The 25,623-nt window shown below is 51.8% G+C and overlaps 8 protein-coding genes across 8 annotated transcripts; 4 read left to right on the top strand and 4 right to left on the bottom strand.

The window, feature by feature from the left end:
• Nucleotides 1–226: 226 nt before the first annotated feature.
• Nucleotides 227–2,145, bottom strand: GLOTRDRAFT_46364 (MFS general substrate transporter; the record flags this gene model as incomplete). Its single annotated transcript, XM_007870475.1, has 6 exons — nt 227–394; nt 451–597; nt 653–1,250; nt 1,300–1,424; nt 1,487–1,865; nt 1,916–2,145. 6 exons carry the CDS (start codon nt 2,143–2,145, stop codon nt 227–229), a joined length of 1,647 nt encoding a protein of 548 aa, XP_007868666.1.
• Nucleotides 2,146–3,758: 1,613 nt separating this feature from the next.
• Nucleotides 3,759–4,960, top strand: GLOTRDRAFT_19364 (GroES-like protein; the record flags this gene model as incomplete). Its single annotated transcript, XM_007870466.1, has 5 exons — nt 3,759–3,830; nt 3,885–4,100; nt 4,158–4,338; nt 4,396–4,726; nt 4,792–4,960. Coding segments are annotated over 5 exons (969 nt in total), but the record flags the coding sequence as incomplete, so codon positions are not given.
• A 796-nt stretch (nt 4,961–5,756) lies between these two features.
• Nucleotides 5,757–6,183, bottom strand: GLOTRDRAFT_95669 (uncharacterized protein; the record flags this gene model as incomplete). The annotated part of the gene is made up of 2 exons (XM_007870902.1): nt 5,757–5,785; nt 5,814–6,183. The coding sequence occupies 2 exons, from the start codon at nt 6,181–6,183 to the stop codon at nt 5,757–5,759; spliced, it is 399 nt and encodes a 132-aa protein (XP_007869093.1).
• A 3,880-nt stretch (nt 6,184–10,063) lies between these two features.
• Nucleotides 10,064–10,411, top strand: GLOTRDRAFT_132083 (uncharacterized protein; the record flags this gene model as incomplete). Its single annotated transcript, XM_007870901.1, has 3 exons — nt 10,064–10,070; nt 10,124–10,187; nt 10,243–10,411. The coding sequence occupies 3 exons, from the start codon at nt 10,064–10,066 to the stop codon at nt 10,409–10,411; spliced, it is 240 nt and encodes a 79-aa protein (XP_007869092.1).
• A 465-nt stretch (nt 10,412–10,876) lies between these two features.
• Nucleotides 10,877–13,283, bottom strand: GLOTRDRAFT_80061 (phosphate transporter). The gene is made up of 8 exons (XM_007870900.1): nt 13,089–13,283; nt 12,922–13,034; nt 12,750–12,866; nt 12,586–12,692; nt 12,408–12,531; nt 11,972–12,354; nt 11,668–11,917; nt 10,877–11,608 (listed from the first exon to the last, which is right to left on the bottom strand). The coding sequence occupies exons 1-8, from the start codon at nt 13,220–13,222 to the stop codon at nt 11,175–11,177; spliced, it is 1,662 nt and encodes a 553-aa protein (XP_007869091.1). The 5' UTR covers nt 13,223–13,283; the 3' UTR covers nt 10,877–11,174.
• Nucleotides 13,284–16,237: 2,954 nt separating this feature from the next.
• Nucleotides 16,238–18,198, top strand: GLOTRDRAFT_140449 (FAD/NAD P-binding domain-containing protein; the record flags this gene model as incomplete). Its single annotated transcript, XM_007870899.1, has 9 exons — nt 16,238–16,266; nt 16,334–16,545; nt 16,605–16,676; nt 16,743–17,140; nt 17,198–17,215; nt 17,270–17,443; nt 17,495–17,590; nt 17,644–17,694; nt 17,744–18,198. 9 exons carry the CDS (start codon nt 16,238–16,240, stop codon nt 18,107–18,109), a joined length of 1,416 nt encoding a protein of 471 aa, XP_007869090.1. The 3' UTR covers nt 18,110–18,198.
• A 943-nt stretch (nt 18,199–19,141) lies between these two features.
• GLOTRDRAFT_117521 (general substrate transporter) lies at nt 19,142–22,272 on the bottom strand (the record flags this gene model as incomplete). The annotated part of the gene is made up of 6 exons (XM_007870898.1): nt 19,142–19,157; nt 19,960–19,979; nt 20,917–20,976; nt 21,032–21,364; nt 21,416–22,137; nt 22,194–22,272. The coding sequence occupies 6 exons, from the start codon at nt 22,270–22,272 to the stop codon at nt 19,142–19,144; spliced, it is 1,230 nt and encodes a 409-aa protein (XP_007869089.1).
• Nucleotides 22,273–24,147: 1,875 nt separating this feature from the next.
• On the top strand, nt 24,148–24,987 carry GLOTRDRAFT_122731 (uncharacterized protein). The gene is made up of 3 exons (XM_007870897.1): nt 24,148–24,161; nt 24,218–24,310; nt 24,375–24,987. The coding sequence occupies exons 1-3, from the start codon at nt 24,159–24,161 to the stop codon at nt 24,879–24,881; spliced, it is 603 nt and encodes a 200-aa protein (XP_007869088.1). The 5' UTR covers nt 24,148–24,158; the 3' UTR covers nt 24,882–24,987.
• Nucleotides 24,988–25,623: the final 636 nt, after the last annotated feature.

Here is a 25,623-nt window from a genome sequence, read left to right as displayed (position 1 = left end):
GTAGCCCCTTGACTTGGTATCATTTCCTCAGGAAGCGGTAGAATATAGTACTAAGTAAATCGGAGACAACCAAATAAGCCAGGATAAACCTCGAGGCGTTCTAAACATGCATGCATTGCGAAAAGAGTGTCGTGTGTACTATGCGAATCTAGCACAAGATGCCTATAGCGTACTTTGCAGAATGAAAATGTGGAAAGCATAGGGTAGTCCGAAACACCTGTGCTGCCTAAGCTGCAGTCGCAACAACTCCTTTCTGACCCTTGGTAGACTTCCACTCGATGAAGAGAGCCGCTACGAAGGCTAGGCAGGCGAGAGCAATTGAGGGAGCCAGAGCGTCTCGCAGGGCAAGGTTGGACGCAACGATAACTTGAGGCAGCAGATTTTCCGGCACGGTCTAATTACGCCACATAAGAGGATGGATGATGTGCTAAATAAGTAGCTGGACTTTACCGCGCGGAAAGTGGTCATCCCCCCAGCGATCACGGCAGGAATGTCGACGCCAGGGACAGCAGCGAGATACTTCAAAAATCTGTTTTGGTAAATGGACTGGGAGATAGACACAAAGAAACATCCGCCCAGCGTCTGTGAAAAGATGACCTGGAGATACGTCATTACAATTGCGATAGAACGGTGACACCGGTGAATGACTCACGATGGCAGTACCGACTTCAACATCCGCTGCAGATAAGACAGTCTGGGATGCTAGATAGGCAAGTTGGTAAGTAGTTCCTACCCCTACTCCAGTTATGATCTGGTAACCGATCCATTTGCCAGTGCTAGTAGTCGGGCTAAGCAAGTGGAGCAGACCAGTGCCGATAGAAGCCAGAGTAGACCCGAAGATCATGAATGGCGGGACATAACCGACGAACGTCACTGCTCCATTGGCAGCGATGGTCGCAATGATGACCGCAACAATGAGGGGCAATGTATGGATACCAGCTCCAAGTGCTGAAGTCCCGAGTATAGCCTGGAAATAGATGGGCAAGAAGTACGCCAGAGAGAAATAAGTGGCGCCAATGGCGAAGTTATGCGTGGTCGCGGCCAGTATTGTCCGGTTCTTGAGGAGACGAACCGGGATGGCCGCGCGCTCTCCAAGGAAGACTTGGAGCGCCACGAAACCAAGCAGAAGAACGCCAAAGACTACGAGCTCAGCGATCGTCACCCCGGCTCCCCAGGCATCTCGAACACCTCCATTTTGGAGTGCGATCAAGAGGGAGATCACTGAGCCATGCAGCAGAGTGATACCTAGCCTAGACTTCAATGCAACAAGAGCCGGAACATGACGCAATTAAATCCTACCAGTCGATAGACATGAGCCGACGGGGTATGCTTTCTGTTTGAGGTCGATGGGGTTCATGCAGGAATAGGAAGATGATTCCCAGAGTGACTCCACCAATGGGCAGATTCAACCAGAAACACCACCGCTTTGAACAGCAGTATGTCAGCCCATCATAGCACTGTTTTGGCGGCGCAAAAATCCACTAACCCATGTGACTTTCGCTGTTAGGGCACCGCCGATCAGAGGACCCGTAATGGCGCCTATGCCATAGATGGCGCCTATGAGACCACCTGCGAGTGACTTGCGATCCAGAGGCATCATCACACTGACGATCACCAGCACTCCGATATAGACCCCGGCAACGCCAATCCCCGCAATAGCACGTCCAACTATGAACGTAGGGGAATTGCGGGCCAGGGCGCATATGAGAGATCCTATCTCGAAGACAGCCGTTGATGCAATGAACACCAGTTTGAGACTGAAGAAACCGTATAGGCGACCGAACAAGGGCTGCAGAGCAGTGGAAGTCAGCAGGTAAGCGCTAGCATACCAGCCGACATCTTGCAAAGCGTGGAAGTCATCCGTGCTATAACAGAGGAATTAGTCGGCACGATAAAACCTAGGGCATCCACACACATTGTAGCTGTGGCAGGTGATATGATCGTCTGGTCTAGCGCAACGATGTAGGTGGCGAGCGAGAGGGCCAGCGCCATCATGAACAATGGCCATCCGCTAGGAAGACTGTTACCGCCCGCGAGCTCGTCCTTGGGTGGCTCAGCCGGACTGTTTTCCCTCTTGCTGAGAGCGTCGAGCTGATTCCCCGACTCTTGTGCACCCTTTTGGTCAAGTGCGGGGCTGGAGGTCATGTTGGCAGCAGACTCAGGCTCAGAGGACATGAGAGGTAACGGGAAAAGTAGCAAAGACCGAGGGCGAAAATACGGCAAGTCTGGGAAGGCAGTGCTGCTAATTACTCACAGCTGTCTGACATCTAGGCTTTGCCCTTTTCATAAGCAGGGAGGGTATTCTCGGACGAATGTAACGCAACGATAGGAAGTACACGGAACACGGTTACGTACCAGCGAGCGCAGTGCATCCATTCTGGATGTGACTGCTCACTTCATCCAGCCACTGGCATACAGATTCAATCCGTCTTGCTCGGGACCAGATTGCGCCATTGATCATTCGCAGTCTGTGGAAATGGGACGCGTACGAAGATAGCAATATTGCTCGCTCAGGGTAGAGTACCGTGTACGCGTTTTCGCGGTCCAGACATACGAAGGCAGGCATTACGGCCATCATGCTGATGAGCAGCCATCCAATAGAACACCACTATGGAAGGACGACTGAGGGTGACTCGAAGGGCAACGCAAAGAGTTTCTTGTCATACACAGTTGCACCGCCACTGGAGAAACAGCTCGATCGATGATACATGTACACCAGCTAACGACAAAACAACAGAGATTGACAGAAATCCTGCAATGAAGTCCGGATGCCAGTGACAGAGAAGACACCAAACAGGGTAGAAAAACGCCATGCTTGGAGCACGGCCGAAGGGTGTCGACTGGCAGACCACGCTACTGTAGAGGACCTTCTATGTCACCGAGACTCCATCCTGAAAATTCCGAAAGTGACGCATAAACTCGCTTATGCAATTTCCCGAAATCCTGTGGTAATTACCACAGCAGATACACTCTATTGTGCTGTGGCTTTTCTACGGCGGCATGCAGCCTGCACAACGCCCGCAGGAAAACGAGCATGACGACTCGGAATAGTCGATCATGCCTGGTCCTTGGATCACATACCGGATAAGGGCATCGTTGCATTTCCCAAAAGGATTATGGGTACACTTCTGCTACCGTAAGTGTCAAGGGGAAAAACACGAGTTTCTTGATACCGTGACTTGCCTGAAGGAATGTTGTTTGCTGCGAGCATCGACCCTGAAGCCTGATGCATGATGCGAGGTCCAGTCTATATCCGTCCTAGCTGCTGTCGTGATGATACCGACCGTCAAGAGGCGTTCGGATATGATGGTATCTGGCCGAACAGCTCATGACATACCTCCGTCGAGGCGGAGGTCGAACCTCTGAGGCTCTTCGAGCTGAGGATCCGTCGCACGCTTCCTCGCAGGCGCGGGCTCTTTAGCTTACCAAGCTAGGCCATTCCCCAGGTACTAGTATGTCACGACTTGCCAATGCTTGGTCAGTGCCATGCAGCCATACTAGTATCCCTCGGAGATCATGCTTTTAGAAGTGGGAAGCCGGATATATCGACGTGCTTTATCCATGCGCTTTGCGCCTTACCTCGTCCTATTAGCTACGACACAGTCCTTATCACTCGTGTCTGCCAGGCATACGCATAGCATGTCACAACTAGCGCTTGTGTACGAATGTAAGTGCTAATGGCACCTGGCGACTGTGTACTGAGGTGGGTGCACTCAGCCAGGTATCCGCATCAGAAGCAGTCCATTAGGAAGAGACATATTCCCGAGCCAGCGCCTGACCAGGTGCAAGTGAAGATCCATGCTACGGCGGTAAACCCTGTCGACTACAAGGTAAGCGCTTCACGTCCTTGCGATGTTGTATCTTACTCAAGCCCCTGACTCCAGATATTTGACTATGGCATGTTCGTCACCGTCCTGCCAACCGTACTTGGTACGGACGCTGCTGGGGAAGTGACCAAAGTCGGGGGAAACGTCAGCAACTTTCGTATCGGCGACAGAATTCTGTTCCAAGGACAGTATAACTGCCAAGGCGATTATAGCAATGGAGACAAAGCGACCTTCCAGCAGTTCTGTCTTACCGATGCTGACCTGGCCTCCAAGGTTTGTTGAACCTACGACTTAGTTGCGAGCTCAACGCGATAGGTCGACCCTATTCAGATACCACCGTCGTTGGACTATGACTCGGCATCGACAATCCCGGTCGGCATTGTCACAGCTGCTGCCGGACTTTACGACCTCTCCCTTGGCCTGACTTCTCCCTGGAAGCCGGGAGGAGAAGGCAAGTATAGAGGTCAGGTGATGGTCGTCCTCGGCGGCAGCTCGTCCGTCGGGAGCTACAGTGAGCAATAACCATCCATGTAATGCTCAACAAGGCTCACCCCGTTCTATGAAACAGCCATCCAACTGGCGGCGCTTTCCGGATTCAAAGTGATCACTACAGCATCAGCGTCCCACGAGACGTACCTGAAATCCATAGGCGCGAGCACTGTCATTGACCGCAAGTCAAGCACCCTCGTCGACGACGTCCTGGAGGCCGCGGGAGGAGAGGTGAGGTACTTGATGGATGCAATCGCACTCCCCAACACGCAGAAGAACGCCGTGGATATCGTATCGCCCGGAGGAAGTGTGATCCTCACTCTCCCCGCAGAGCAGAGCATTATGATCTCAGCAATGAAGAAGCGAGTACGGTTGCGAGGTTGCCACGGCGCATCGCACATGTACCCGGAGTTTAAGTGAGTGTGGCTTGCAGCGATTCTCGTGCGTGTAGTGATATATTGCAATGCTTGCCGAGCAGTATAGGATTTTGGGCGGCCATGGAAGGGTACCTCGAGCGAGGAGTCATCAAGCCTAACAGGCCACATGTTCTGCCTGGTGGTTTGGCCTCTTGGAAGGAAGCTTTTGAGCTGCACAGAAGCGGCAAGGTGAGCGGCGAGAAGATCGTCCTGAGGCCTCAGGAGACGACGGAAAGCAGCCACGATGAACTTTAAGCGTTAGACGCGCACGGGAGTAGGCCCCTTTGTGCTTTTTGGATCTATTGTTGCGCTCTCGAAGCCATTTATTGGCACCATATACGATACAATGTGTACACTATGCTGCAATCAGCTACTTCAACTCTCAGAAGATTCGCCATATCCAATGGATGTAACGAGGGTTGGCTGCTCCAGGCTTTTCGCCATACATCTCGGCGCTATAGCTCTATTGTTCTCAGTGCGAGTGTAGTGAGTAAACGTTCAGAGGTGCTGTTGAATAATCAATGTCATGACGCTACATCCGACTTATATCTGACGCGTCGCGCGATGAGACGCGGACGCGTCTAGTCACGTGGTTATGACTGGAGTGTGGAATACTGTAACTGGGGACGGGCAGCGCCTACAAGGACCCCTGAAAATACCGATGGAGGTTAGATACCAATTCCGTAAAAAAGTGAGGTCTGGAGGCCGTATGTTAGATACGGTTGCGGTAAAATGTGGCGAAGCGCCCAAGAGGCCGGATACTTCAGTCCCGGTAGAATTGAGGCTCGATATCCAAGGTCAGATACCATTGTGGTATATCCCCGGCTTCTCCCGGCACTCAATCACTCACTTGTGCAGCCACAATTTGCCTCAATAAATATTTGAGCTGAGATTGCACTGTTTTGGCAACATTGAGCCTATATATGGCATACTGTAGCAAATAATGCCTTATTTTGATCAAATTTGGCTAAGAAACGTAGATAGCATATCAATAATTGATTCTCCAAGACCATTTCCGCCCCTATCACCTCCAGTAATGTAATAAAGTTATTTCTATATAACCATGCATTATACTCATCACCCTCGTCCTCGTCGTCAGAACCGTCTGTGCCATACATGTCGGCGTCAGAATTCTCGTCTGTCTCGATGCCAATCCCCATGTCCTCCAGCCACTTGCCCTCGGACTCGGGGTATTTTGCTAAGTAGTGCCTAACCACGTGCCTCAACGCTGCGACTTTCTCTGCTTTGTTCTTCAGGTGCGACTTCTTGGGCATATCTTGATTACCATCAAGTTGTCGGTGAACTTCGAGCTGATCTTCAATGTGTGAAACTGTGAGCTTGTTTATGTCCTCTTCCCGCAGCAACAATACAATCCCCGCCAACTTCTCAGCTTTCTCAGCGAGCTTCCGCTGCTTCTCCGCCTCTTTTCGGCGCCGCAGGTCCTCCAGCATGCATTCATGGTCCACTTTGACTGGCCAGATCCGGACTGGATGGTAGGCTGTATATTTTCTTTATGTCCTTGCAGAACCTTCCTGGCTTGTGCGGCACTCGCTTGACGAGCGCGGGAAGCCTTCGAAGCCTTGGGCATCTCACAGAGTACCCAGATAATTTAATAATACTATTAGTCGCCCAAGAGCAACATAGACCTTCCGACAATTATTGGAGTATCTAGAGTTCATTAAATCTGAGGATTTCAAGTATTGTGCTGGCCATTATCTTCCGGAGGGGGGCGCCGAATGGAAGAGCATGGTGACATGTACAGCCAGAACACCAATCCTCAGAACAACAGTCCCGCCATGGCCCTGAAGTACCACAATAAGCGAGCAATGATAAAATGGGAAGGTAGGATTCCAGTCCAAGAGATAAGGAGACAAGAAGACGAGGGTCAGGACAGCGGCACGCGTTCAACGCATCGCAGTTTGGTTCTCTAGACGCGTCGGTCACGAGTTCACAGTATTACTGCTCACAACAATCAGTTATTAAAATTTTGCTCTTGGAGAACTATACTATGCACCTCTATCTATCTATTGTAGCTTTTATCTTATTTTTAAGATCAAAATTGAGGGAGGAGATGCACTTGCAAGTTGGCTTCTCGCGTGCTGCTTCGGTAAGGACTCATCGTGCTCGGCAGTTCCATTCCCACGACCGGCAAGACGTCTGCCATGTCATGGACGTCCATGGACCAAAACAAGTGCCAACAATGCCCTTTGGCAGGCGCTGCCCGTCCCCACTGTAACGGCCAAGGGGCATCGCCTGGAGAATTCCGTGAACCCGACTAAGATAGGGCCAGCTCATGTACGACTACTATCACGTGACTATTTTTGTCACACTTGGCGGGGAAAGCACGAAGTCGGTCTTATAACTTTGGGCACAGGTAGAAAACCACAGATGTTTTTTATAGGAATCAAAGATACAGTACATACAAATAGTTCCTATAAAAAACATTTGAGGATCTCGACCCATGGAGATTATAATAAGCTCGACAGTGGTGATTTCTATCGATGATCTCCTCGATTTCCTTACACTGACCTGCCATATATAGGCAAAACACGTGATTGTCACGGTGTGACCAAGGTAGTCGTGTATGGACTCCCGCTTGCATAATCACCTCTCATTGGTCAGGAGGTGCTCTCGCAGTGACCTTGGATTAGATAAACCAGGCTGTTTTCAATGCTCCTAGAACACAGAAAAAAGAATACAGACAGTAATGAATGATGCAGTGCTTTACTTTCTTTGCTCGGGCATCTGTTGTAATAGAGTGTGTTACTGTTCCTCTGTAAACTCTCAACTATCTCTTCACATGCATCCTGTAACGGTCAAGGCGACCGAAACCGAAGCACAGGCGTAGAACGGGAGACGAGTAGACGCTGAGACCGTACTGGCATTGATTCGACGGGGAAAAGGGGAGAGTACAGGGAGCTACCGGTATAAGTGACCGTTCGACTACTCCTAACTGTCAGATACCGGAAACGGAAGCCGAAAGGTACAGGGTAGATACGATGTCATCCGCGAGGGCCGTCGGCCGAATACATGCTTGCACTGCGTTCTAGAGCCAGAGTCCGTTGTCTATCTAGGAGTGACCGTTAAGATAAACATAAGACAAAATAGGAAATAGTCCGTTAAAACATAGGAAGTGGCTGTGACGGCCTTAACCGTCACACATCCGTATCTGATATCTCATGCTCTTTCCGTCAGCCTTGGGTCCTCTCGTGGGTGATGTCCATGCATGCCTCTTCCACCAATGAGACAAACATATCAACCAGTTAACCAGCAATGCAGGAGGGATCTCCAATGCTCTCTCGCTGCCAATGTCTGATTTCCACAGCGGCGTGATCTAATCTACGGTCGGCGAAATATCGCGGTTGTCGCGAGATTGCTGTTCTGACCAATGAGGGGGCGATTACATATGCAGGACCCCATGACCGCCGATCAGAGGCGGTCGAGGTAGTCGGGTTCACGGAATTCTCCAGCTGATGCCCCCTGGTAACGGCTGTGCGGTGGGATGTGCAGCACGAGCATGCGCTGCCACATATCTATCGAAAGTGAGCTCAACAGCTGCCCATGTTTCGCCCGCAAGAAGCCTGCCATGCTGCACGGATGTAGGACTTAATGTATAAGGATAGCACAAGAGACACTCCAAGTGGAACCACAGAGCGAACAACCCTCACGCTCCCTCACGATGTTGCGGTCGGAATTACAATAGGAGCCGGTGATATTCTATCACCGTTCACGATGAGCTGTGCACTACTCCTTCCACAGAGCACTGGTACGCGGGAGCACCGTTGTTAGCTCTCGCCGCACTCCCAAAACCTGCCTCTTGGAACACGACAGCGCGATGTCTGTGCCTTTTCTAAGGATCGCAAAACATACGTAAGTCGGGCTGTACTCCGGAGTCGGGGATTGGGGCCTGGGACGCACCCCGCAAATGCCGGCATCGGTCCTTTGACCGTACCTGCCTGCGGTCGTATCAGCTTGGGGATCATATCAGCCCTCTACCTTTACCGCTTGATAAGAAGGGCATTGGGAACACTGCTGGACTGTATTCATTCCCCGACAGGGTCTCCCAGTACTATACACGGCTGGGCACGCGAAAGTGAGTGTCACGATTTTCGGTTAGAGCCTCTGTTACAGAACCAAATGTAGACTTCTTGTTTGCCCGGGCCGAGGTCTCAACGCGACGTAAGCCAGAAGATATATGCTCTCGATAAAGACATCGACCTTGGTGTCTCGCCTCTTTGCCGACCGCTACATTATCGTTCGCGAGGTAGGCAGTCTATCCTCAGCCAATAGCCTAGAACTCAAGTGTCCCGCAGTCTAGCGTGCCTGATATATGATCACGGTATTTGTTTGACATAAATCTTAGGTTTCCCCCGGCTGAGCCGTAAAAGCACTCACTTTCGATGACGAAGTACAACATGTCTGGCAGGCGGGTCCCTCACTTATGAGATTTGCATTCCTTCTGGTGCGGGAGCATTCGACATCCCTGGAAGCATTCCTTGACAGAAACCCACTGCCGACAGAATCGATACCTAACACCCTTCGGCTTGTTATTCGTCACCTTTAGTGAGATGAGATATCCTGAAGTGAATGTTCCGCCTGTCGCTGACGGGCTCTACACAGGCAAAACTGACATTTTCCCATTCCTGTCGTTCAAATAGTATGTCCTGCCCAAAGCACTTGAGTGTGCTCCATTGAAGGAAGGTCGATAGCTGCAAGACGTTTGTTCAAGTGCAGCGAGTATGGTCAGAATGCTTTTTTGCGCTGTCATACAGTACGCAAAGTTCACCCTTGAGCGCCACCGATTAATGCAGATCAGCCTTCTTCTAGGTCTTTTGCTCAGTCAGTGTGCTGGTATAGTTCGTCCACATTGTAACAAATTCTCTTTAAGGTAGGATCTTGTGCCTTTATCATAATTCTAGGAAGGCCAGGATTTGCCTGCTTGGCGCCATGGTACGAACCAGTTACTCTGAATTCCATGAGCATAAGTTTCTGGAGCTAATTACTACTAGACTTCCGTATGCACAACCACTTTGGTGGCAAACATAGTCGTACTATGGAGAGACAATCAATCAAATTCTGAGGTCTTTTATCTTCCTGATTTGAGGAGCTGTTATCAATTAGAGCCTCCGACGGCCTGGATCTCGTTTGCCGCCCCAATGGTATGAATCGCATTCAGCAATTCGCATTTTTTCTGTCTAGATCGTCTAATAGGTCCTGGATGCCATTTGCTTGGCGTGGACCTTGTTCCATGCATGGCGCTGCCGCGGGGGGCTGTTGCAGATGTCTTTTACCCGTATAATATGGCGCGACGGTGTGATATGGTTTTGTCTGATGATCAGTACGTACATATCCATTCTTCCGGCAAACTCAACCTCACTTCGCATCTCGTAGCTGCGATGGGCGCTGTTGCCCTCCTCGAAGGCAGGTATAGAGAGGAAGTCACTGCGCCGACGCCGTAAGTCCTCGCTATTCATACCAGGGTGATTCAAGGTTTAATCCCGCCGGGATAGGCTGGCGTATATGATCTGCCAGGTCGCCACTTCCAGGATTTATTTCAACCTGCACCACGCCGCCCAGAGATTAACCCAACCGCGGTCAATCGATTTGGACGTCGTTACCTCTGCCCTTGAATTCGCTCAGCACGACGCTAACGCACTACGGACGCTCGCTGAGCCGTGAAGTGGCTGGGCTCCGTCTGACGCAATAAGGCTGGCTTTGTGGGGGACGAATAGCTATCAACAGAATCCAATAGCTATCAACAGAATCCAATAGCTATCAACAGAATCCAATAGCTATCAACAGAATCCAGGTTGAGGGCACTAATGAGTTCTGCATCACGCTACGGAATCTTATCAACAACAGTTACACCCAGGAACAATGTTTATCGGCGAAACCCGTCGGATGTATGCTTTACTCACTTCGCCGTTCTCTCTGAAGCTTGGAATCCTGGATGGATGGTAGCAACATATTGCCACTGGATGGCCCTCGACTTGCGTCACGAAACCTCCGTCTTGACTGCGTCTTTACTACGGATGCTGAAAAGACTACGATTTTCCACTCAGTATCTTTGCTCGGCGATCTGCGACTAGACCGCCAGAGTGCAGACGTAGTCCAATGACAAGGACCAAACGATACAGCATCTCACGGCCTTCATACTGTCCCTTCGATCTATTCAGTGTTTACTGAACGTGAGTAATCCATAACAGACCTAACAGACATGTATTACGGATGCCGCGCATCATCCTCTATAACTATATATCCAGTAACCAGGAATACATCCTCGTCGGTCGTAACAATACAGAGGGCTCCTATAAATACGCTTCTAGGAACTATGACACTTTTGATATCGACACCTCTGCTTTAAATAAAGCACTCCTACAAGCCCAACCAACGCCACGACACCAGAACGTCCCAAGTAAATAGCGAAAACATAGCAGACACCTCAACGCGACTCGACCGTCACCGCCGGCTGCTTTAAACTAGGCGTCCCAGCAACACCGCGGACGAAGCCGTTCTGATCCTCGTTCGATAGATCCTCGAGGGAGCGGCCCTTAGTCTCAGGAAGCAGGAGCGTGGAGAAGATACCGGTCAACATGAAGAATGCGAAGATCTCCAGGATATGTTGCACGAAGCGGTTCGTCCCGCCAATGTTGACGAGCTGCGCGAAGCCGACCTGCGCGATGATGGCGCCGATCTTGCCGCTCGCGGCGGAGATACCGTGCGCAGTGGAGCGGTAGCGTGTGGGGAAGGCCTCACCCGGGACTATAAAGGTCGTGGTATTGGGACCGAAGTTCTGGAAGAAGTTGGCAAGGCAGTACAGGAAGACGAAGGCACCGCGAGCAGAGCTGGTGGCAGTCAGCTTGTCGTATGCGAAGCCTAGGACGACGAACGAGATTAATTAATGACGCATGCAACGGTGTAGTTGCAGTACATACCCATGATGACGAAGATAATGGTCAGCATGACGAAGCCCATGAGTTGGATGGGCTTGCGGCCCCAAGAGTCGATGAACAGGAAAGAAACCCAGTAGCCGGGGATCAAACCAGCAACGGAAAGGATGAGATTGCCAACGCAGATGTTCTTCAGGGCGTTGTAGGCGTCGAGGGCTGACTTGGGCGAAGGGCTCGCGTAGCCGATAGCCTGCAGCACGATGGAGGAGTTGAGGCCCAATCCGTAGAAAGCGATCTATGAAGGTGCTCATTTTAGGCAAATTCGGGGATGGACGGATGGAATACTGACGTCGAGGGCAAACCAGGAGTAAGAAGTGCCAAGCAAGACCTTACCGTTCTCCCACTTGGAGAAATACGCGACGAAGTCGCGTCGGCTGGCCTTGGGGGTCTGCGCCTTCTGCACGACCGCGTCGGGATCATGGTAGAACTTGCCGGTCGACAAGACGTTCTCCACATCCTGCGCAGCCTGGATGACGTTGCGCTCGATATCCATGGTGAAACGAGGTGTCTCTGGGATGGTAAGACGGAAGTAGAGGGCAACGACAGCGGGAACACAGCCCAGGCCGATGAGGAGTCGCCACATGTAGTCGACGTGGTTGAGGACGGGATAGGGATCGTTGAGAAGGGATGTCTTGTAAGCGGCGACGATGATGAGCGCAACCAGGGCGGCAGCTATGTGGTTCTGGTTAATGCAAACGATATTGCTACTGGAATACATGACCTACAGAATTGACCCCATCCTTGGGCGGCGAATACGGCGGTCATGAGCCGACCCCGAGTGCGCGTGGAGGAGAACTCGGATGAGATCACCGCACTGAGCGGGTAGTCTCCACCGATCCCAACGCCCATCTAATGTCCATAATTACTGGGACAATCAAGAGGTAGCTTCCGGGTTGGACTTACAAGGAATCGCCAAACGACAATCACGCCGATGATGCTCACTGCATGTCCGTCACCGGATATGGCCTGGCCGAAAGTCGCGACAATGATGATCATCAACTCGACACCGTCTGTTACCATAAATTGGATCAGGACTGCGAAGTGGTTTGCGGGAAGTATGGACTCACACATCCGTTTACGACCTAGGACGTCTGCCATCCAGCCGAAAATCAGTTGACCGAATACGTTACCGACGGGGGTAGCGACCTTGACACCGAGATTTTGGTTGGTATTGAGGTTGAATTCTGTAGCAGCTGCGTTAGCACAGGTGTGGTCGAGGTCGTTCAGGTTTCAACGCACTGTGACCGTATACATAGCCCAACATTGTCGAGGCGATATTGATAGCAAAGATATCGTACGCATCGGTGAAGAAACCGACACCGGCGACCATGGCGACTTTGACATGGAACCACCTGTATAACAAGTTTTTAACGTGAATGCTAGAGGAGGGTATTGTGAGGACTTACGAGAATTTAGCATTATCGACCTCAGCCAATGCAGCCCTGCGACGCTCATCAAGAGCATAGGCGTCGTGGCCAACAGAAAGCTGCGGATCAGAGTCGCTTTGCGACAGCTTCTCCTGGTTACGATAAGCAGCCATGGAAAGAACGAATGGCAGCTATTGAGGGGAAAGGGGGGGGAAGGGAGGTGAGCGCTTGACTAGCTATGGCACCTTGCCAAGCAGCATCTTATATATCCCCGAGATATAGCGTCGGCCGGCGTTTAAAGAGATCAAGAAGATTTTCATAAAAACATGTCGGGAGGCCTTGCGCGCCCAGATTGTGGTGTATCTCGGGCGCAGAGCCTGCAGTGGCTGCTTGCGTACCTTGCACGTTCGCGGGGTCAGCCAATCAGCACGCGTCTTTCGTCGAACGTGCCGCCACTCTGAGAACGTTTCTTTCTTGGTACGCGGCAAGCACCACGGCTCTGCTCTCCGCTCGACAGCGCTCGACGTCTTCATATGCTTTCCCGCAGGGCGCGCCTCCTCCTTGGGCTCCGCCCGGCACAGCAGAAGCGTGGACCTCCGCCTCCTTCTTCCAGAATTTTGTACTGCGACACTCATGCAACTGAACACAGACTCTAGATACTCTGTCTCTTTCCTGTGGCGTCGCCGTGGATATGACTTCTCATAGCAAAGGTTCAATGGCAGAACCTAAGCAGCACTTGACGTCCAACTTCTTCCATTCGAGATGGTACCTCCCTTCGGAATACAAAGACCACTTACAGGCTGTCATAGATATCCGGCCCCGAGGCCAGGCACACCTACTATTAGATCGGGAGAGATATCTAAATCCGGATTAGACTTACGCCGGTGAGCATTGACGCTGCCCTAACTGCTGCCCTGCTTCCCAATTCTTTCACATTTCATCTCGACAGTCGGTGGTGTCCTTCGTTATGCATCTGCAAAGTCAAAAAGTTGAGATCGCAAGGCTGAACAAACCGGATAGCCATACCTCTGCATCTCTAGGTCGCACGGCATATGGCTTTGCGCTTCGTTATAGAGTTCTGTTCATCTTGTTCATCTTCGAACGGGTCGTGGTTCTCCGTTCCTCCTACATTCCGCCGACTCGACAGCCTGAGTGCATCCGATTAATATTGCCACTCACAATATCTCGTGATACTCAGGATTGAAGATACTGGCTCAACGCCCTGCTCTTCGTAGTACGTGCCTGCGCGGTTCCTCTGACATACACCCATGGCACACACCTCCTAGCAATCGTCATTCACGCCTTCGAGAGGTGCATAATGTATACTCCTGACGTTGTCAGATTCTGCAAGTGGCTTTCGGGAGCCAAGACTCTCGCATATACCCCACCCACCGCGCCCGATGTCACCTTTGCTTTCTTCACAGCTCCAGGATAAGATCAAATTGCTGGCCCCATGGTTGCCCGCACCATGTTTATCCCACTATATGTGGCGCGCCGACCCCTCGCTTTTCGCTTCGCCCGATGACTACAGCCGTCTCTGGACGAGCTGTCGAATGCCGCTGTCAAGTCGAGGCACGTTTGTACGTCCTGAAGGAGCCGTAGGCCCAAGGTCCGAGCGTTCAGTGGATGCTGGGGCAGACGACGGCGCTAGCCCTCACGCAGGTTGTCCCAGCTTCTTCACGTTCTATACCAAGCTTTACATGACGATTTATGGTCAAGACCACCACAAAGCGGCTGTCCGTTGAATCTCTCGAATACTGGGCCTCCTACTCATCCCGGCCAAGCTGCATTCGCGCTACCGAAAGGTGAACCAACGATCACGCCGGTTGCGCGAGCAGCGGGCTGGCTGGCTGCACTACATCAACTCGTCCACCGGATCTCCACCCAACGGCCACTCCTGCACGACAAGTACGTTTTGTTGACACGGCCAAACACGTCGGTGTGAGTTCCTGTAATTCGAGCTGGTCAGCCTAAGCCCTCCTTGGTAGGATTGATGAGCTGTGAGTCATGCGCCTCCCTCTCGTACTCCTAGTCTTCACAGGCTACGGTGGTCTTTTCTTCCGAGGACAGCAGCTCAAGACATGGCTTCCGCTCTCCGAATTAAGTTTCTGGGCTACGGTGAAAGCAAGTCTCCTAAGGTAACGTTTTCTGCCAGCTACGCGGCGCGGGAAATACGCGAATCTGACGTGCTCCTCCGTTCGCTTTGACATCCTCCACCGCCTGCTTTGCTCAGCAAGATCGATCTGCTAGTTGTCTTGCAGTTCTGCTCTCGCCTGCTGATCCTGTGTCAGCCAGTCGTTCAACCGGCCGCATTACCGTCGTCTACCCATTGAGTCATCTATCCTGGGATGGCGGCAAATCTCATAGTACCTCTGGTATTTTTGTGGAGAAACAGCGGTGCGCCTACAATGGTTGCTCAGCCACATGAGGTTCGTCAACGTGTTCTCGCCTCCGTCTCACTCATATCGCGGAGTTGAAGTGAAGAGAGGTTGGGTTCGCCAGAATGACGGAGATACGATCTGCTCCCTGAAAACAGTCCTGCCAGGCTGTCGCTCTATTTTCAGCCAAGGCTCTGGGGTACTGGGAACGAATTGATAGATACAGACGTGCAATATGTTGTCAGGTCAGCGTACAATCACCAGGTTACTATGCCCTCAATGATTAGATGAGATTGGGTATGAGTTCATTCTCTCGACCTAATGCATGAATCGTGGAGCCTTGCGATAAAAGCACCTGAAGCCTCAAGCTTAAATCTTGTGGCAGCAATGTGGCTAGCTCACTCCCGCCACCGCCACATTAGCCAAACAGCACCACTGCCACCGGCATTTCCCGGCGTACTTCGCGCCCCGCTGTCCTTTGACTTCTGTCCGACTCGGATTAGGAAGGGCTCTTCCTACTCAGCTCTCAGAGCTGCCCTGATCCATGCTGACTCGTTCTTGAGTATTTCGTCTAGTATTGGAACGCTTGCTGACATCTCCTTGATATCGGAATGCTATTTCAAGCTAATCCATGCTCACTCTGACAAGACAGACTTCCCAGGATCCTGCCGGACTTGGTGTCTAATTATGATACTGTGTCCTTCATCCGCCCGTGGGTCAGCTGGTCGAAGGCATGAGATATGTCTACTTTAGTTTCGACAGTCGAACACGTTGACTTGAGCGACCTTGCGCTCGCGGATTTCTCTCAGAATGAGCCCTAAGTTTCGCGTTGCGATCGTGTACGTCTTGTAGTCTTATCAAAGTATCGATTCCGATAACGTATCCTTCACCGCCGTTGTACAATAGAGGCGGAGGCATAGCCGGGCTCGTGCTGGCAGTTGCCCTGTCGAAGTCTCCCGACATAGAAGTCCACATCTATGAAGCTGCTCACCAGTTCTCTGAGATTGGCGCAGGCATTGGGATGTTCCCTCGAGTGTGGAAGATTATGCGTGCACTGGGATTGGATCGCGATCTTGCCGCCGTGTCTAGTGTCCAAGGAGAAATAAACGACGAGACCGGTGGGGAACTCTGGCCTTACGTGTCTTGAATGAACCAAGCTTTAATAGCTGTACCCCAGAGACGTCGCTTCTCAAATTACGCAAATCGGATCAGGACGAAGGGCTTTACTTCTATGATGTACACGGGCAAGGTATATCTCAGTTAGAGACACAGCAGTTGCTCGCTAATATTCCTGCCCACCCTTTTGCCTTGATAGGCCACACGTTTCTGTTCCACCGGGCCGACTTCCAACAAGCTATTATGAAGAATATACCACCCTCATGCGCAACACACTTCTCGAAGCGGCTCGCTTCTCTTGATGAACCTTCAAATAAGGAAGATTCGATCCTGTTGCATTTCACGGACAGATCAACTGCCACTTGCGACGTCGTATTTGGTGCTGATGGCATAAAGTCTGCTGTGAGAGCAGCAGTGTGGCAGAAGAAAGTGGACAGCGCCATCGCCCTAGGTGATCGCGAAAGGGCGACCCGTCTCGCAGAACAGATCACACCTATGTGGAGTGGCACTGTTGCTTATCGAGGCCTCATTCCCATTGAAATGCTGAAAGATAAAGCTCCTAAAATCGCACTCGCGTCTCACACTTGCCCGATGCTTGTAAGTGACTTTACACACCCGATAACCGGATTACCCCCACACTTGCTTCTTTCGCAGTACCTCGGCAAGAACAAGGTAGTATCTTGGTTCCTCCAGAGGGCCATTCATCTTACCAGCGGACCGAAATAGCATCTCGTCGTATTCCCAATATCTCGGGGCAAGCTGATCAATGTAGTTGCATTTTTTTCGCGCCCAGATCAGGAAGGAACCCAGTATGAAGGTCCTGCCGTAACGAATGTCACTCAAGAAGAACTATTGTCGGCGTTCGAAGACTTTGAGCAGCCGGCGCAAGATCTATTGCGTGTCAGAGTGCCCTTCGGCTCTTCCATATTGTTATCTGACGTTGCACGGTAGTGTATCGAGAAACCCTCGAGATGGGCGGTACAGTCCGTGAGACCTCTGGATTCTCATATCTCCGATTCTGGAAGAGTAGCGCTCGTGGGTGATGCGGTGCGTATACTTCTGAAAATCAAACCAATTCTGACGTAGGAGCTGGCTACCAGGCCCATGCAATGACTCCACATCAGGGCAGCGGCGCGGGACAAGCTATAGAGGTACGCAGGATGCGCGGAATACCGTCTTAATCAACCTCACTTGGTACAGGATGCGTACATCCTATCCTCTTTGCTCCAACACCCTGCATGTACTCGAAAGACATTACCTGAAGCCATCAAGATTTATGACAATATTCGTCGTCCTTTCTCTCAGAGAATCTGGCGGAACTCGAGGAAGGCTGGTCTTATATATGATTTCAATTGGCCTGGGCTTTCAGACAAAGAAGTCATGCACCAGGCTGAAGGCGGGAGGTGGTATGCGGATTTGGATGCCTTACGCCGGTTAGGTAACCATGTGCAGGAACTGCAGGAGTGGACATGGCGTACTACGATCGATAGTGATCGTGCTCTAGCTATAGAGATGCTCGAGAAGTGCGCGGAAGAACAGAGACTGCAAGGACGGAGCCGCATGTAATTGACTGCATGACGCTGTGCTCGAGACCCCTACTGAATCACATTGTTATCATTGACAGCAGCGAGTATATATTGTGATTTAGCTTGGTACTCTTCCATCCGCCAGTCCATCTGAGTAGTACTTGTACCTGGTCCGAGTCAGCATTTACACAGGTTACAGTTTCTGGACAAACCGAAGTTGGGATAAAGGGGAATGTCAGCCACGCTGCTCCAGCAAGGTAAGCTTAAGCATAGTACCATGTAGGTACGTATGTACCAGCTTTTCCTCTTGTGACTTCACCCACTGGCGCTCGTGCATCACTCTGGTTCTTGGCGCACCCCTCCATGATCTCACGCGCGTGGCATGATCGACACAAGGGCCCACCACCTCCGCCACCGCAGTTCATCGCTTCGACGCTCACATTCTGATGTGGACTCTTGCGGGCCCCCGTTCTGCCTTCAGAATATTGCAACAGCCCAGCTTCGCCGAAACCGCCGTCCTGGTCGGGTCTTCTCTATTACATAGTCCGTCCCACCCGCCGAGGAGCCCGGGTTGGGCATTTGATTCCATGCAAGCCCATGTCCTCTGCGTAGAAGTATGCAAACTTGGCGGCGTTCTATGCAGTACTTGCAACATAGTTTTGCGAAGAATTCCTAGGTCATGTGCCATGTGTACCAGCTCTCTAAGAACTTCATGACTAAGTATTAGGGCTCATGCACTCGTCTATGTCAATGTCCCCCATATATTAGATAAAATATAGATACCCTCCGCTCACTCCTCTTCCAGGTGCTACCATCATGGGTTTCGCTATGCGACATGGTCGCGCCCACCACAACGCCTGACGTGGGACTTCGAGGCAAATGCCAGGTTTGCGACCCTAGATGTCCTTCAGATCGATTGCCCCCAGCTACATGGGATGATGCTGGCGACTGTTCCGAAGAGAGTAGGAGGGGTCAAAGAGGACTGGAAACAATAATTGATGCTGTCATTCCTCGAGGTTTGGCGAGATTCCGCAAGTCCACTTTCAATATGCAGGTACCAGATTCGCTACCCCTAGATCCCCGCTGACCTCAAACGTCGATCCCAAGATTGGCTTGCATCTGGAAGCATTAAGCAATTAGATGGCCGTCGCTATAACGTTACCCGTCGACGATCAGTAAGCATGGCCTCCTGATTACACTCCCAGCGCTGCAAGCAATGGACAGTTGCAGAGCTTGTGAAGTACGTTTGATATTGCAGTGGATGATCGATGACCTTGGATGGAAAGCAGTAACACGCACTGAAGTCGCTCAGAGGCCGCCATTATACCAGGGACCGAATCGTGCCTTTCGCTTTAGCCAAGCCACTTCAGCCCTGCCGTGCTCATGAAGAAGCACCGACATCTACTCACAGCCACAACGGGCGTTGCGACCGCGAGTCCGCTCCCTGCCCTCATAAAATGACTTTACCCAGGCTTTGAGAATGAAGGTCCCACATTCCACCTTCCTCTTCCTCCCTCGCCATGGGAGGTTGGGCGTATCAATGGCAGCACCTCATCGTGCCTGTCCTCGACAAGTTCTTTTTCCCTCCCGATTCTCCCGACGCTCCGGGCGAGATCACCCTTCTAGAATCCGCTCAGGTTTACGCTAGCGTGTACAGCATCGTTACGGAAGTCGAAGGAGTTTCGGACGTAGGCATCCAAGACGACGGAACGAGATCCATCCTCGACGGCGCCGCCCTTCACGGGAGGTCTGGCGACCAATTCCTCCGAGACTCTCTGGACAACTATCTTGGGGGCGTATGCCGCAGGTATCTTGCCCTGCTACAAGTTCGCGATGGGCCGTCGTCATCGCTGATGAAGCGGTATCTCGACGCGTTTCGGGCCTACAAACGCTGCATTTCCGACCCTCAGCTCCGAACCGCCTTCTCATCCTTAGAACGACATCACAACGCTCGTATCAGGACGCACAACTACGGTTGGTGTGCAAGGCCCGAATACGCCGACCTCGAGCCCGGAGACAGAGAGGCCGTCCAGATCAAGGAGCTCCAGCAGAAGTACGGACTTCCGGACAGAGGGTGGACCGAGAGGGACAGGAGGAAGGCGGAGCGTCGTGCTGAGGTTCTCAGTCCTATCGGGACGCCAGTCGGGTTGGAGGCGATGGGCTTGAGGAGGTGGAGGGTCGAGGTTGTGGAAGCTACGCTGAGTTTCCTTTCCGACGGACCGGATACATTGGCACGAGCCTTACAGGGTCCGAGCTTAGCATCGTCTGATGAGCACCAGTGGAGGGAAGTTCTGGGCAGTCTTGACCAATCTCTGGAGGAGGTAGGCGTCGAAGGGGGTGATCTGGGGCAGATTCGTCGTGGCATTGCTGAATGTCTCTTGGTCTAACCTTTGCAACACGTTCCGACATTGCACATTGATATAATATACTACATTTACTGAAATCTGCTGTTAATTCACTGTACGGGCAACTTAGTTTTGTAGTGACGCACCTCTATAACCAATGCTGGTAGCGTTTCGACGCAGATGCTCAACACCCCCTACACTATCAAGTTCCTTACGAGCGAAAGTCGCTTACCCGTTGAGTGCCCTGTGGCTGGAACGGATCCCCTTTCTATCGGCCGATGTCCCGTTGCTCCTGTGGAAGCCTTCCAGATTTCTCAAACAAGCCTTCGATCTCCTCCAGACTCCTCCCTTTCGTCTCTGGCATGAAGCAGCAACACACCACCACCGTGAATAGCGTGGTCGATCCGAAAAAGAAGTAGAGTCCACTGGGGGAAGCACGCAAGAACAGGGGCGCGGTCAGCGCTACAGCGAAATTCACTATCCAATTCGCTAATTGCTCCACAGCGCAAACTTTTGCTCGCAGGCATGTAGGGATTATTTCACATGCATATATCTTGCCCACCTGTTTCGCTCCATGTCAGCAAAGTGACATGCGGCAACCAGATGACATTGCTCACTACGGCCCACGACCAAGAGTAGCTTGCGATGAACACGTAGATGAGGGCCACCACAGCGTATTGAGTTCCTCGACCCTCGAGGTATACCTGTCCGTCCATCCTAGTTCCATGGACGGCATAGAGGGACCCAATGACGAAGAAACAAACAACCATGGACAAGCCGCCTATAATGAGAGGCTGCCGTCTGCCCCACTTGTCCACCCAAATCTGAGCAGGGATTGTGAAAACGACGTTTATGATACCCGAGATCCCTGACGCCAGAAAAGACGCTCGCTCGGAGCTGAAGCCCGCCTGCGTAAATAAGATAGGTGCGAAATATAGCACTGCGTCGATCTGGACGGTCTGGTCAGCTCAGCTCGATGCGAAAAATCTGGGCATGCGTACCCCAGTGAGTTGTTGGAAAGCCATGAGGAATATGCCTAGAAATGTCCTCCTTCGGAATTGCCTAGAGAACATCTCATTGAACCCGGCTTGACGGCCTTGGTCCACGAAATTCAGGCTCATCTTGATATCCTTCATTTCATCATCGATGCAGTCTGCATCCCTCAACTTAGTGAGGACAGTCCTAGCATCGTCCTCTCTGCCAATTTGAATAAGCCACCTCGGTGAGAAAGGGACAAGGACCATGCCGACAGAGAGTATACAGGCAATGCAGGCTTCGACGACAAAAGGCGTTCTCCAGGCCAGACTGCCAGCAATATTCCTCGACCCGTAAGCGACAAAGTAACCAGCGGCGATTCCAATTGTGATCATCAACTGAATGACGCATGCGAGGGCCCCTCGGATGTCTTGAGGAGCGATCTCACAGAGATAGACGGTGACGACGGATATTGACTGCCCTGCGCCTAAGCCGGTGATGAGGCGGGCACAAATGAGACTGGCAAGGTCGGGCGAAGCGGCTGAGATAGTACAACCCACGAGAGTCAGTATCGCGCCGGATAGGATACCGAACTTGCGAGATATACGATCCGAAATATGACCGCTGGCTAAGGATGATAGAGAGGCGGATAGAAGAATAGAAGCGACGTAGAAGCCCTGAATTGTCGGTGACAACGTCCCTACAGAGGCTCGGAATTGATACATCTCAGTGATTGGTCCGATTGACCCTTCGTGGACGGGTATGTATTAGAAGGCGTCGACGAATAGGCGCAAATGTGAATACCTGTATCAAGGCCATAGAGTAGGCCCGCCAACGAAGCATGAGCGGCGATAAAACTGATTCTAAGCTTTGGACTGATCATGTAAATGTTGTTCCAGAAACGATGAGGAGCAACGGGCGACAGTGCTTCCAGTTTCCATGCACCGGAGGTCGCACGGCGCGGACTTGATATAACCACATTCCTGCTGATCTCTGAGACTCTCCCAACGTATCTAGCTCGTGAACGTTGTGCCTCTGGCATCTTGGAAATCCGCAGAAGGCCGTTGAGTCTCGAGGTTCGAGAAGATCCAGCAAACAATCACATATACAGTTATGTAACAAGAGAGCAGTGCCAGAACCAGACGATTTGCGCTATAGAACTCAAGAGATGAGCTTGATCCTGAGAGTATAATGGTGACTCGGCGGCCACGCCCATCACTGAATTCGAATTAGACTGCGTTCCATCAAGAACACCCCCAAGGCTCTAACCTGAAGGCTTGCAGCATCACCTCTGGCGTAAGTTGCCGGTAGGTTGCCGGTCTTGTCGAGCCTTGGTGATTCAGTCCATCGGGGCTAAGAGGCCCAAGACTCTGCGCTGCCACTTTGTCCGCAGGGACAACCAAGTCGGACGAACCCGCTCACTGCGTACGCCGACAAAGGTTTTCTAGGAGTCAATGGCGGGCAAGCGTCACACTGCTGCCTAGTATTTCAGAGAGACTGGGTAGTACGCACGTCCGCGAGGGAGCTCGGAACCCCTTTCCATGATCAATACGTAATCCTGTGTGAGTCGCTGGCAAAGCATTGCCATCGGATAGGCAATCACGATAAATGACGAGTTTGAAGCATCCATACGATCATCGTTTTTTCTTCAGAATTAACGGCAAATGCGAGCCTATAAATGAATAGAATGTCTGAGTGGTCGGCAGACGCAGCGACACTATCCCATATACATATGTCCGTGGCGGCAAGCCACCATATGCCCACCTTAGCCTATCACAAAAAGGCCGCCGTGCTGCGAGGCACAGGGGTAAATGTCTCCGAGCATCTTCCATGCCTGGCTCGGGTCGACGCAGCGTCGCATGGAAGTTGGAACCTGTGGATTAGCCATCGACAATGAGATGAGGCTTGCAGCTTTGTGCAGGCGGAATTTTAGTGGAAGCAACTTACGGGAACACACAGTAGGTATAAAAGGAACTTCATTCGGTAAGGCTGACGGCAAGTCAAAGGCCTGCCGCGTCTGAAAAACGGCCCACCTGGCAGCGGTTTGTGAGTGTGCATGAAGTGTTTCTAGTCACTGATGCTCTCGGTTAGGAAAATGATGCATCAATTCCATGTGTGGACTGTGGCTGAATTTTGTTATTGTCCAGATATCGCTCGACGTCAATAACCATTGGTACCAAGGCTTTCAAAAAGTGACGCTCCTGACGCTAGCGACCATCTCTCGAATTATTTTGAGATATGGTGGCTAAGGTCGGACGCGCCGCCCAGTCCCCAATTCTAAGCCGTGGAGATCCATATGGCGATTCGTAGTGTTGAGCTATGTGCTGTCTTGCCTTTCCCCGTTCACTCTATTCTCGCCGTGGAAGTCCTCAGCTACGCGAGGTTTACGGAGGGAACGACATCCAGCTGCTCATCGTGATCGAAGTCGCGTATTTCGCCAGCGCCGGGGCGACGCGTGACGTCACGCGCTTCATTACGCCGATAGACCGCGTCTCCGGTAGATGGAGTTCCACAGCATCGCTCTCACCAGTGGATTCTTTGACGCGGTCTCCCGTCAGCTCGGCATTGAAGATGGCGTCCCGGTGACAGGAATGCCCTATAATTGCCTGTGTATGGCATAAACGCGTGTGACGGTCGGCGCACTGATGCACAAATTTATAGCGACGCAATCCGACACGTCATAATGATCTCGCGTCTTGACGGCCTTTATATTCAGGTGGATAGCTACCTTACTTATAGGCTTCGCTTTTGGGCTGGTCACCCTCGATCATGGTGAATGAGTTCATAGATGATCTGGAGGCACAGACACTGACTTGAGAGGCGTCCAGGGCGCTGTATTCTCCGCTGTTGGTATGTTCCTCGGGTCCCTCGCCCAGGGGATCGTCACTGTCATCACGACGATCGTCAATACACTCTATACGGTTTGTCTGTCACAGTCGCGCGACGTGCTTGACTCGACCGTACTCACCTTCCCCCGGTACATAGTTAATTCTTGCGATAATTGAAGGAATCGTGTCCCTCTTGACATGTCGGTTCGGCAAGAACTCCAAACCAGCACTCGCGACCAGTGGTGCCGTACCAAACGGATCCGGACAAGCGGGTAAAGCCGCGGCAGGGGCGCAGACTGGCATGGCAGCTGCTCAGGGAGGAGGGTTAGCGGCTACCGGAGGGGGAATGGGGAACGTCGGCGGCGCTCCAGTCGCCGCTGGGTACGGCGGACAGCCACAGATGGCTATGAACCCCGCGATGCAGACGAGAGGGGGGATGATGCCGATGGGAGGCGTTGCCCCTCAAGCTCAAGGCCAAATGATGGGCGCGGGAGGTGTGTATCCGCAAGGCCAGATGATGAATACGGGGGGTGTTATGCCTCCTGCGAATATGGCACAGGGAGCGGGAATGGGGCAAGTCGGAGGGATGCAGCAGTATGGAGGAATGCAACCCATGCCTGCAACTGGGATGGTGCAGCCTGGTATGAGGACAGCGGCGTATTGAGGCTTCTGCTATTCTGCCTGGTTGTAAAAATATATTCACGACATAATGATCTTGTAGCCATAGGTAACTTGTACCTTCATTAATCACGTACTTGGATGGAATTCAATGCTCTAGCACGAAGCTTAGTGCGGATGATGCTGTCGTGTATACGATACAGGCACTTGTGGACGTGAAGCCTACAGTCCTCCCGATGAGTGCTTTTGTCGGACCTTCATACACGGGTGGTCGCGTGACTCGAGTACACAGCAGCACATGTATGCTTGTCAAAGTGCACAAATATTCCACCCCCGGAATGTTTGTGTTTTCCCCCGGAAATTCGTGTCTCCCCCCGGTATTTGAGGGTGGCGGTGCCATACGACTGCCATATGTGGTCCTGCAGCGTCCCACGATGGGCTGCGCCACAGGTGGCAGTGCTACAAGCTATCCATATACAGTGCGAGTGTCTCACAGTCACTCGCGTGCCCTGTGGCGGAGTGTGCCGACGATGTCTGTGCCCTCAGCCACAGCGATGCCAGCGAGCCGTCGCAGGCAATCGCTGACGTCGCTCTCGACTCAGAGGTCGATGTCACAACACTTACACAATCACATTCTCATTTTAATTCTGTTGGAGTTTTTTCCTGAAATTCTGGAGCTGTACATGCAAGGAAGTTTATATAAATCAAAACACCCCTAGAAAAATCAATGGTGTTTGCCATCCCAACCACAATCCTTCATAGAGTTGCAAAGCATCCATACTGCTGTT

Source organism: Gloeophyllum trabeum, assembly GCF_000344685.1.
Source record: "Gloeophyllum trabeum ATCC 11539 unplaced genomic scaffold GLOTRscaffold_00012, whole genome shotgun sequence".
Lineage (NCBI taxonomy): Eukaryota > Fungi > Basidiomycota > Agaricomycetes > Gloeophyllales > Gloeophyllaceae > Gloeophyllum > Gloeophyllum trabeum.
The sequence above is the reverse complement of the archived record's forward strand: the minus strand, read 5'-3'. Positions and strand labels throughout refer to the sequence as shown.